Consider the following 12,595-nt stretch of genomic DNA (forward strand, 5'->3'; position numbering starts at 1 on the left):
AATCACTGTGAAGAGGGTATCCAGGAATATGGCATTTCCCATTCAAAGACCATGGTCAGAAAAGAGTGAGGAGTGGATCCTGGGAGATGAAGGATGCTGTTCTGGGCAGACAAAATGGAGTTAAACATTACAAGAAGGAATGATTAAGTAAATGAATGAGCCAAGAGCTACACACGTCCTTACAGATAATGGCACAATTTCCACAGTGTTTGCAAAGAATTCTCACTGGTCCTTACTGTAGCCCTATGAACCCATATCTCACAGATGAGGAAAGAGGGTCAAAGTTACAAGTGAAAAAAATGCAGCCAGGATTCCATCCCCTGATGGCATATTAGATGTGTGTACTTGGAGTTTTTCCTCCCACAGAAGTGTGGGCAGCTAGACCTCTCCTGAGCAGTCACTGGAGAAGAGGGCAAGTGTTTGTCTGTGAGGGAGGGAAAAGGGATTCTGTCAACGGTTAGCTCTAAGCCCATTTCTGCACCAACTCTCATGTTGGGAAACCTTTTCTTGCCTCAGTCAGCATGAGAACATAACTGCTTCTTTGGGGATTTGAGACCATGCCACCTTTGCTTTAGGGTTAAACTATGACTATTTTAGCTTGTATCTGGAGCCCTAAGGGCCCAGGACATGGAGGTCATTATCCAGAACCAGACACAGATGAGAGGCCCTTGACTTGGGACTTAGAGGGTAAATGGGCAGCTCAGTTTTCACTTCCTACTAGCTCTCTGCCACACACACCAGGGAATTCACTGCTTTTTCCCTGTGCCTTTATTCTAACACATGGCACTTGCTGCAGTGCCTCATAGTCAGGGGGCTAGACTTGCTTCTTAAGGTCAAGGCCTGGATCCGTTTATCTTATCCTCTCAGAACTTGAAGTCTATGGTATATGGTTTGCAAAGATGGCTTCAGTAACCCCTCCCATTCCTATGTGCATGCCCCTTTGCAACATAACTCTGCTACTTCTTCCTTGAAGAGGTCGAGTCTCTTTCCCTACCCCTTGAATTTGGGCTCGCCTGTGACTTGCTTTGACCACTAGAATGCAGCAGCCTAGTCCTCAAGAGGCATTGCAGCTTTTGCTCTTGTCCTCTTAGCATCTGCCAATCTACATGTGAACATGCCTGGGCTAGCCTGATGGAGCATGACAAGCCATATGGAGCAGACAAATACCATCCCAGTTGAGGCTCACCAGACCAACTCACTACAGCCAGCACCAAGTGTCAGACATGAATATGACCATCTTGGACCTTCCCCCTCAGTCAAGCCACCAGAAGACTGCAGCCCCATTAATGAGCCCACGGGAGACTAGCAAAAGAATCTCTCAGCTGAGCCCAGTCTTAATTGCTGACTTACAGAATTATGAGCAAATAAAATAGTTGTTTTCAGCAGCTAAGTTTTGAAGTGCTGTGTTACACAGTAATAGAAAATGGGTACAGGGTAGTTCTTAGTTGTAGTATGTTGAATTGCCTCTTCCCAAAAAATATGCTCAAGTCCTAACCCCTGATACCTGTGAATGTGACCTTATTTAGAAATAGGGTCTTTGCAGATGTAATCAAGTTAAGATGAGGTCATACAGGATTAGGGTGGGCCCTAAATCCAATGACTGATGTCTTTATAAGATTTGGATACAGAGACACAGAGGAGACACAGGGAAGAAGGCCATGTAATGACATGTAATGTCACATGTAAAGTCACATGTAATGACAAGTGACTCACCTATAAGCCAAGGAATACCAAGGAATACCAAGGACTGCCAGGAGCCATCAGAAGCCAGGAAGAATTCCCCCTTAGCATCTTCAGAGGGAGCGTGGCCCTGTGAACACCTTGATTTCAGACTGCTAGCCTCCAGAACTGTGAGAGAATACATTCCTGCATTAAGCCACCCAGTTTGTGACCATTTGTTACGGCAGCTCGAGAAAATTAATACACGAGTTCAGAATTTTGCTCAGAAAGTGCCAGCTGGCTGAATGGAGAAGCTGAGAAGTGAAGGATAATTAACTTGCCGTTTTGGCACCTTGCCCCTCCATCGACTTCAGTCACCATGCTGCTGGGTCACCATCTCCCAGGGCTCAGACACCTGAATCTTCTGCCCAGCCCTTGGGGGTCTGCACACACACAGGAACCCGGGCACAGTGCTCAGGGCATTCTTTATGTAGCGTATATACACACTTTTTTTTCTGCACATAAAAATAGTTCGTGAAAACCTAAATAAGCTTAGAAAATATAGCAAAGTAGGCCAGGCATGGTGGCTCATGCCTTTAATCCCAGCACTTTGGGAGGCTGAGGTGGGTAGATTACTTGAGGCCAAGAGTTCAAGACCAGCCTGGCCAGCATGTCAAAACCCCATCTCTACTAAAAGTACAAAAATTAGCTGGGCATGGTGGAGGGCACCTGTAATCACAGCTACCTGGGAGACTGAGGCAAGAATCACTTGAACTCGGGAGGTGGAAGTTGCAGTGAGCCGAGATCACGCCACTGCACTCCAGCCTGGCAACAGAGTGAGACTCTGTCTCAAGATATATACATATATAGCAAAGTAAAAAGAAGAAAAAAAATACCCATAACTTTATCTTCCAGTGATAACCACTGTCAACATTTCATTTTTTTTTCTTTTTTTTTTTTTTTTGGTGAGATGGAGATTTCTCTTGTTGCCCAGGCTGGAGTGCAATGGCGCGATTTCGGCTCACCGCATCCTCCGCCTCTCAGGTTCAAGCGATTCTCCTGCCTCAGCCTTCTGAGTCGCTGGGATTACAGGCATGTGTCACCACGCCCGGCTAATTTTGTATTTTTAGTAGAGACAGGGTTTCACCATGTTGCCCAGGCTGATCTCGAACTCCTGACCTCAGGTAATCCGCCCGCCTCGGCCTCCCAAAGTGCTGGGATTACATGCGTGAGCCACTGCGCCTGGCAACATTTCATTTTTAAATCGTTATAGTCTTTTCATTTATACAAATATTGGTATATGATTTTTCAAAGCAAAAAATGGGATCATGCTGTTGATCCCACTGTGCTGTTTTGTATCCTAGGTTTTTTACTTAATAATATGCCAAGGACATTTTTCTGTGTCAATAACTATGAATGTGTTTATTCAGCGCATATTAATTGAACACCCACTATGCGTAAAGCACTTTCCATAATGCCAGGATGCAATCATGAATAAAGATAGTGCATTCACAATCCCTGTCCACATCCTCATGAAGTTTATAGGCTCCCAGGAGGGGACACAGGCATCTAGCAAATAATTACACACATACCTTTTTGACTTTTTCAATTTTGAGATCATTTCAGACTTACAGAAGAGTTGCAGAAATGATGCAGAGAGCTTCCACATACCCTTCACAAGGCTTCCCCAGAGATTAATATCTCACATAACTGTACGGTACGACAATTATGAAAACTAAGAAATTAATATTGGCATAATGCCATTCAGCACAGACTTTCTTTTCTACTTTTTTTTTTTTTTCCCTGTTCTGGGATCTGATCCTGTGTCTCACTTTGAATTTGGTTGTCATGTTTCCTTAATATCCTCCAATCTGTGACAGTTCCTCAGTCTTTCCTTGTCTTTCATGACCTTAAGGCTTTTCTGAGTACTGGGCAGTTGTTTTGTAGAATGCCCCTCAGTTTGGGTTTGTCTGATGTTTTCTCATGATTAGATTGAGGTTATGCCTTATTGGGATGGATACCACAGAAGTGACATGCCTTTCTCAGTGCACCCTATCAAGGGGTACAGGATGTCAACGCAACTTATTACTGGTGATGTTAACTTTGGTCACTTGGTTAAAGTGAAATCTGCTAGGTTTCTTCACTCTCAAGTTACTATTTTCCCCTTCGTAATTAATAAAAATTTGTTTTGGGGAAAATATTTTGAGACTATGTAAATATCATATTTCTTAAACTTTCACCCACTGAGTTTAATATCCATGGGTGGATCTTGCCTTCAGGGGCATCTGGTATTCTAATGGTGACTTTGTATTTCCTTCTGTATTCACTGAGTGGACTTCTTCTGTAACAGAGAGCTGTCACAGACACTTCTTTAGTGACAGTAGTGAAGAGTTTTACAAGGATGCAAGGAGAACCCAAAACAGGATGACCCAACTCACTGTGTGGTAGTTGGGGAAATTTTCCCTGAAGAGGTGACGTTAATGCTAATTTTTGAAAAATCAAAAGGACTCATCAGGGCACAGGGTTGGGGGTGAAGAGGAGAATGTTCCAGGCTCAGGGAAGAACATGCACAAGATCTCTACCCATAGCTGATAGATACTGACATGAAACTGCATGAGAGACTGGGTGGGTAGAAACCTTGGCCACCTGGAGGGACTTCCTCATCTGAAGGACACAGCTGCTTCTTGCTCCAGCCAGAGTCACGTCAAGTGGAAATGAGGGTCTAGTGTTGCCAGAGTTTTTGATGTTCAAGAGACGCTGGACATCTGGATTTTTTTCCCATAAAACTTCTCAGTCTTTTTAATGTTCGCAAACAATCCCCTTCTCCTTCATAGCCAAACAAAACCTGTGAGCTAATTTTTTTTTACCTGTGCATGGCTGAACCACAATTTATTTATTTGTCTCCTGGGGCTGGACCTTGAAGTTATTTTCGATGGTTCCCTGTTATAAACAATTCTGAATGAACATCCTTGGACAGACAACCTGAACACCTTCTCTAGCTATGAAAGTCTGCACCAGACAGCCACTTGTGGCCTCACAACTGCCAGACCCTGTGGCCTCTTCAGGCCCCATCCTCTTTCCCTCTTCCTCCCCTACAGGTCTTCACATCCTGTTGGTGCCCCAGTTCTCCTTCTACTTTTCTAACTGTTCTTTTCAATTTCCTTCAATGTCTTAGTCAACTCCACCTATGGCTGCAATGGAATCCATATCACTAGTAAGGAGTCTATGAGGTGATCTGGGCTGTGGTCCCACAGAAGCTCACCTGGGCTGAGAGCACAGCTGGTTGGTCATGGGGGCATTTCAAGCCAAAGCCCTGGCCTGGCTGGCTCTGCTGCTCTGCCTCCTGGAAGTGAAGGGCCTGAGGCTGGCTCAGCAAGCACACTGGTTGCTAAAAGACCAGCAAATACATTCTTTCTGTATTCTGCCTTGCTCTGATAAGGCAGGTACGGAGGAGATGAAGAGCTAGAAGTCTGGTGCCAGAATCCAGAGAGGAGTTCCCCCCACACAGGAGAGAAGAACCAGGGATCCTCTTAGAGCTGGCAGGCAGGGCACCCAGCTCTCTGGCTGTGCCCAGCTTTCTTCCTATGGTGCCCTCTTGTGCCATGGCCTTTGTGTTGTGACTGGACTGTCCTTATTGTGGGCATAAACAGCCAGCCTGAAATGTGGTAGGGGGACAGAGGGTGAGAGGGAGGGCAACTTCCTTTGCCCCCAGGGCTTTTATTCAGGGAGAAAGAAAAGCTTTCTTTCCTGTTTGTCTTGAAGCACCCCTCATCTGTGTCCAGGTAGCAGGTGAGGGTGGTGCCCAGCCAGCTGCTCCTGGGGAGCACCTTGTGCTCTTTGGGTCTTGGATTGACTCAAGTGGTGCCTACTGGAAGAGACTGCCAGATTTTTGAAGTTATGAATAAAAAGAAGCTACAACAGAGTCTGGCTGTCAGTGGACATCCTTCTAAAATAATTGTAAAAATAATAAAAGCATAAAACAATAACAAAAGTTAGCATAAAACAATAATGTCCCCATTTACTGAACACTTAGTCTATGCCAGGCATCATGCTAAGGGGTCGTCATTCATTATCTCATTTAATCCTCATGTCAGCCCCTAGAGTTTAGATTAATAGCTGTGGTCTCAGGATGAGCTTAAGAAACCTGCTTAGAAGTTGCATTAAGAGCATACCTGTCAACAAGGACAAGCTTGACTGCCACAGGGTCCACAGATCCCTACCCAGACCACAGCAGATAAGACCCTGCTTTCCACAACATAGCCACCCATCTGTCTTATGTTTGCTCATGGCAGTCCTAGATCATATGTCACCACCGGAGACCCTGGCATGTTTCCTTAGGCTGGGGGGACCTGTATGTGGAGAGAGGGCCCCAAGTCCCCATAAGCTTCTGCCTCTTGGTCTGGAACCTAAAGTGAGACACCCTTGGCTGTAGTGGAGCAAGCCACCCAATGCCCCCTCAATCAGCAAGGGCTTCATTCTAAGTTTGGGTTTTTTATAACCTCCCTTGACTCTACAGTTTATGTGGATTATGCATACTTAGACATTTGTGATAATATGATGGTCACTATTCCTAGTGTGAACTCTTTGGAGGCCCATGAGATCCTGTGTTTTATAGATTGACTTTTTCATTCATTTGCTGAGGTTCACTGAGCACTCTCTGTGCCTGGCATTGCTAGAGGGAATAGGGACAATGTGGTGAGTGGGGCATATGCAGCCCTTCCTTCCTGGATCACATTCTTGTGGGAAAAATACTCAGTGAAATACTAGCAAAATGAAGTTAGTAACATATATGAAGGAGTATACTGTATGACTCAATGAGATTTATCCCAGGAATGCAAGGTTGGCTTAACATCTGGATATCAATGTAATATACCATATTAATAGAATTAATGACTAAACCACATGATCATTTCAATAGATGCCAAAAAAGCATTTGAAAACATTTAACACTCTTTCAGGATGGAAACATTCAACAAACCAGGAACAGAAAGGAATTTCCTCAGTCTGATAAAGGGCAACTATTTTCTTTTTGTTTTAAAAACATCACAGCTTAACATCATATTTAATGGTGAAAAATTGAATGCTTTCCCCCTAAGATCAGGAACAAGGCAAGGATATTTGTTCCCACCAATTCTATTCAACATTGTACTGAAGCTTGTGGCTAGAGTACTTAGGCAAGAAAATGAAATAAAAGGCATCAAGATTGGAAAGAAAGAACTTAAACTATCTCTATTTGTAGATGCCATAATCTTGCAGTATATAGAAAATCCTAAGGAATCCACTAAAAAACTGTTAGGACTAATAAGCAAGTTCAGCAAGGTGACAAAACATAAGATCAATATACAAAAATGAATTTTATTTTCATGTACTAGAAATAAAATATCAGAAAATGAAATCAAGAAAGCAGCTACATTTATAGTAGTATTACTAAGAATAAGATATCTAAGAATAAATTTAATAAAAGAAGTGTACGACTTATACATTGTTCCTACTACATTCTAGTGGCAACAGTTGAGAAAATAGAGGGACATCAGCTTGGCCAGGCCACATTGTCAGGGAGGTACAGGCACACCCAGCAAGAATTCTCTGCCACAGCCTTGGGAATTCATGCCAGTTTGCAGCTGCTCTGCCTGACTTCAGTGCCCTTTTGCCCCATTTAGGAAGGTGGCGTTGGCTGTGATCACAGCCCTGCAATTAATGTCTCTATTTCACGTTATGTAGGTGATGGGAACTCAGTGGTACAAAGTCCAGAACGGCCTCTTATTTTGAGAAACTTTCCAGGGACCCTGGCCTCTTCAGGCCTTATACACAGGCTGCACCTTGGAATGTTGGTTATCTACTGCTTCCTGCTGCTGGCAAAAATGCGAAGTTTAAAAAATAAGTCTTTCATTTTAGGACAGTTTTAGATTTGAAGAATCATTAAGATAGTATAAATAGTTCCTGTATACCCTGCACCCAGTTTCCTCTATTACTAACACTTTTGCATTAGTAAAGTACATGTATCACAATTAATTGTATATGTATCACAGTTAATTGTCATTAACTAAAGTTCACGTTTTTTTTCTGTCCCAGGATCCCATCCAGGATACCACAGTACCTTTAGTTGCCATGTCTCCTTAGGTCCCTCTTGCTTTTGATAGTTTAAAATGCAAGTTTTAGCTTCAACATGAAGATGTTGAGAAAGTCTGAGATCTGGAGTCAGACAAGCCTTGACTCATATCCGAGCTCTGCCCCTACTAGCTGAAGACCTAGAGAAATTTACTTAAGCCCTCTGAGCCTCAGTCTCCTTATCTGTAAAATGGAGGCAATAAAATCTAACTTGCAGGGCTGTATCTTGCAAGATAATACATGAAAAACACCCAGCACAGTGCCTAACACACTGGTGTGCTAAAAAATAACACTATTCATAATGTGTCCCCTGCCTCACCCATCCTTCCCAGCGCTACAGTCCCTCCTAAGCCACTGCCCTCTTCTTCTCCTAGTCTTTGCTGTGCTGAGCAGGAGCCCTTGCCACTGACACACACTCCATAGCTCCGGTGCTGCATAGACCCAACCTAACTCACTGGCATGGGAAGGCAGCACCTACTAACACTGGCTGTCTTACTAACACTGACTGTCTACTAACACTGACTGTCACTACTAACACTTGGGGAAAATCCACAACAGCTGGATTTTCCCCAAGTCTTTTCCAGTCAACCTTAGGTCCCAGCATGTGAGCCAGTGCTCCCTGTCATGGTGACCTACTTGTCAGGAATGCACAAGGCTGTCGGCTCCTGGCCTTGAGTCAGTACCCAGAAGCTCTGAGTGTTCTCCTGCCCAAACCTGATCCCCACCCTGGTCTTGCCCTTCTGAAGGCCTGGTGGTGAAGGGACAAGCCTGCTGCCTGCTTCTTCAGGGCTGTATTGGTAGGGCCACCAGGACAAATGAGTGAATTTTGTCCCATTCATCTGTTTGCCATTGACTGCAGATGCTGGGTGTTTGCTCAGAATAGAAATTCTCCTGTAGGAAGACTGAGTCCATGTTTAGGGGACCCATGTGTGCCTGCCTGAGGGGGTGTGTGTTGGGCGTGGGTGTGCATTCAAGCCTCCAAAAATGTGTACGTGTGTGCAAGTGTGTGTATAACTGCGCATGCCCATATTGTTTACCTGGAGGCTTATGATGGGTGTTTGTGGCAGGTGTGCATGTGGACAAGCCCATGAGTGTATTTCACGCCTGTGTGTTTGGTGTGAAAGTGTATGTATGCATGTGGTGTGCATGAGCAGGTGTGGAAGTGCATTCAATGGAGGAAGGAATCTTCATCTTGCCACATGTCTCCTGTGCCATATAACCTGGGCTCAGATGCAGAAGCCAGTCAGATGGATGGAAACTTCCTCACAGTCATGGCCCTATGCCTGTAGATGCAGAAGCAGGGCTCAGACCACCTCCTGGGTTAAAGCACCTCTTGTGTTCAAAGCTGGAGGTAGATGCACTGAGCACAGAAAACAATGTCATTTTATTAAAAGAATGGCCTGTGTTGTGAGTGACCCTCATATCAGGTGTTGAGAGCTGGCCTGTAAAGAAAGAAGGTTCTGAAAGGAGAGAGGAGACCAGGTAGAATGTAACTGTGGCCCCACTCAGGATGCTGGTGGGCCTGGGGTGATTTTGGGGGCCTTTCCTTCACAGGTGTCCCTCCTACAATGCTCCCTTGCTTCCTGCCCCTGCCCCTCGCCCCTCAGAGGGGCTTCAACCAGTCGAAGTCCAAGTTGATAAATTCTCTTTCCTTTTATTAAAGCTTCTATCTGGAATGCGCCTTTCTCAGTTACACACATGGCTCACTCCCTTACCTCCTTCAAATCTTTGCTCAAATGTCACCTTCTTAATAACTCCTCTTTAAAACTGCAACTCTTCCGCAGCCCTACCATCTTGCTTCAAACTCCTCATCCCTCTTGTCCTTCCCTGTTTTCCCCCAAAGCTCTTGTCACCTTGGCACACAGTGTGGACCAGCACTGCAAGAGGACACACATACAGAAATTGAGGGGATGCATTTGGAAGCTTCTATGCTATAGCATCTCCAGCTATGGGATCTCTAAATTTGATATTGCTCAGAAATCCAAATGCAGATTGAAAAAAAATCAACTGATTTTTCACCACAGAGAGTTTAAGAATTATTGTTCTCCCATACTCTATCAAGTTTAGTTTCCTGTTTGTCTTCCCCCACCCCACTCATGCTAGAATGAAGTTCCATGGGGCAGGGATTTTGTCTGCTTTATTCCCCACTGATTCCCGCCAGTATCTAGAATGGGTGTGGTACATGCTGGGTCCTCAATGGCTATTAGTTGAGTGAGTACATGTGCAAGGGGAGGTCTGAGAGGTGAATATCTTTCACTGGACAAGGGGTGGGATGGCTGCAAAAGTTCAACCACAGGCCCCTGAACTGACCACACTGTTCCCAGGACCAGGCCTTGATAGTCCAGCTTGGGGGCTGCAGGAAAGAGGCACAGGCCTTGAGCACAGGCCTTTGAAAATGCTGCCCCAAGTAGAAGTACACTGACAGGTGTGAGGGCCAGAGTCTTTCTTGTGGCACAGGAGAGGTCCTCCTTTCCCATAAACTTGGGAACAGAAGGGGCAGGGACTGGGAGACAAATGCTTCCATTCCCCAGAAGGCATCACCAACCTCTCCCCCTCCCTTTATTGTGGTGCTCTGGCTTCCAGGGAGGAAGGGGTGGGAGGTTGGCACCTAGGGATGGCATGGAGGCTCTGGGGAAGCCTTTCTCTGGACCTTGCCTGGCTCAGATCTTTGTGGCCTTGATCAACAACCCCTGTGGGTTGTTCTTGGGACCCAAACACTACAAGGCATGGCTGGGAACTGCTGCCCTGATAACAAGTGTTCCACCCCACCCTACCCTTGCTGCTGCCCCTGCCCCTATCCTCTCCCAGAGGGAGCCCAGGGCTGTCAGGGCCAGGCAGGAGAAGCTCCAGGCAGGTGCGGCTCTCCTAGGGGCGGAGAGAGCTCTGATTCCGCCTGCTGTTCCCATGGCTGGGGCTGGCTACTGCCCACGTGGCAGTCAGCGCCTGGGCCTGACTCAGGGACCAGCCATCTGGCAGGGCCAGTTCTGGGCTCACACACCTACCTCCACCTCCACCTGCTCATTCACTCTGCTCCCCAAGCCCTTGGGCTCAGCTTCTCCTTCTCTGACCTGAAGACTCCACCCCCAGAGTCCCTTTTATCCTCTCCCACCTCTCCCACTTTCAGTGAATGGCAATGGGGGACGGGCACCTGGCCAAGGAGGAAGGGCTTGGGACCTTTGGTCAGAACATCCTACAGGGCTACTGATCAAGCAGGGCCACCTGTGACACCAGCGCAAGGACAAGAGTAAACGCCTGTATAATTAAAAAGCTCGGTTATGTCTTTTTACCTGTGGCTCCTTCTGACCCAAGAAGAGCTACAGACTAATGTCTGCTAGCAAGAGTTCCTTCATGCTGCACATCCCAGCTGTCCTCCCCATCATGGTCCTGTGGGAGCAGAAAGGAAGCTGGAGAGGGGAGGCTGCCAGGAGGAAGTGATGTTCAAGCTGGAGGAGAAAAGAGATGAGAAAAGCATTGCGAGGAAAAGGATTGGGATGTGCAAAGGCCTGCAGTTCAAAGAGGCCACAGTGCACTTGGAGCCATCCCTGCGCGGTTTGTATGGCTGGGCACGCACATAAGGCTGATGAAATCCGGAGCCCCTGGGAAGGAGGACTATTTTTCTTTTTTTTTTGAAATGAAAGGTCTCACATATTTATTACGGAACCCCGCCAACCAGAATGTTCCTAACAGATTCAGAGAGAAAAAGTATATTCCCAAAAAAACATGTCCAACTGTCCAGATAGTGGTGACATTTTCAGCTTGATATGGTAACATGATTGTGACCTTTAGACAGCATAAATACATGTGCCATCTCTTGTTCAATTCCTTACAGACCCAGCTTGGTTCTTCTCCAATGTCTCCTTTTGGAGTTGTACCTGATTTTATTACCAGTTTTCATCCGAATCCACTGGGGAATGGGACGATTTTGCTTTTGTTTCTTGGCCAGGTATTGCTTAATCTTGAAAGTCTTGTGAGAAGACATGGCAAGAGGCGGAGCCAAACACACACTACAGTGGTGGAGAAAGGAAGAGAGAGGGGCCTGTTTTTCTTTTTAAGTTAAAAAAGATATTGTAATTTTCAAGGCAAACCTAGCTGTGGTTTTTGTAGTCACTCTATGGTTGAGATTTTGGTACTTTTGCCATAATGCAATATGCTGTGAAGATTTCCATAGTACACTGTGTTGAGCAAGAAAGGCTTCAGAAGGGAGACTGGGCAGGGCTCTTTTCAAGGCTCCTGAAGCTTCAAAAGAAGGCCAACTTGATGCAAGAAGAGGCAAACCTGTGCAGGGAAATAACCAAATTATTGCCCAACACACCTGGAATGTGCCCCCAGGTAGGAGCCTTTGGACTTGCAAGAGGCATTTATCTCAGGACAGATCATGACACCAGGTTGGCTCAGAATCAAAAGCTGACGGGCCCACAGAGTAGAGTAGAATGTGTCCCTGATGCAATGAAGCGCAAGTGGCATGGCTCTCCAGGGCACCCCGAGAGCCAACTGTCAGATGTGCCCCACTCCCACGCCTGCTGGGGGCTGGAGGTTTGGCTGGTGGGCGAGAGCAGGGTGCACATGAGAGTCATTTACAGTTTGGTCCTCAGCAAACTGGTCAGCCCTTTCGCCCAGGCTCTGTGGTGATACCCCCATCCTGCGTCTGGACCCCAGGCTCCCTTTGTGGGTACCTCTGCCTTACAGAGGGGGCTGTTTTTAGTGGATATCCAGAACTAGCCACTTCACCTGCAGAAGAAAAACTGCAACTTCATTGACTTCCAGATCCAAGCCTCACCTGGGAGAGACAAGGATGAACCCAAGTCCTGGGCACTTCCCAGAGCTCCAT

The 12,595-nt window shown here is 46.1% G+C and overlaps 1 protein-coding gene across 1 annotated transcript; it reads right to left on the minus strand.

Moving 5' to 3' along the window:
- Positions 1 to 6,994: 6,994 nt before the first annotated feature.
- On the minus strand, positions 6,995 to 11,789 carry LOC112132641 (putative ribosomal protein eL39-like 5). The gene has a single exon (XM_054552659.2). It carries the CDS (start codon positions 11,744 to 11,746, stop codon positions 11,591 to 11,593), a length of 156 nt encoding a protein of 51 aa, XP_054408634.2. The 5' UTR covers positions 11,747 to 11,789; the 3' UTR covers positions 6,995 to 11,590.
- Between the last annotated feature and the right edge of the window lie 806 nt (positions 11,790 to 12,595).

The sequence above is a fragment of the Pongo abelii genome, chromosome 2 (genome assembly GCF_028885655.2).
Source record: "Pongo abelii isolate AG06213 chromosome 2, NHGRI_mPonAbe1-v2.0_pri, whole genome shotgun sequence".
In the NCBI taxonomy this organism is placed as follows: domain Eukaryota; kingdom Metazoa; phylum Chordata; class Mammalia; order Primates; family Hominidae; genus Pongo; species Pongo abelii.

Excerpts from the sequence above, each read along its gene's own strand:
- LOC112132641 (XM_054552659.2), bottom strand. The coding sequence starts at position 11,746 with ATGTCTTCTCACAAGACTTTCAAGATTAAGCAATACCTGGCCAAGAAA.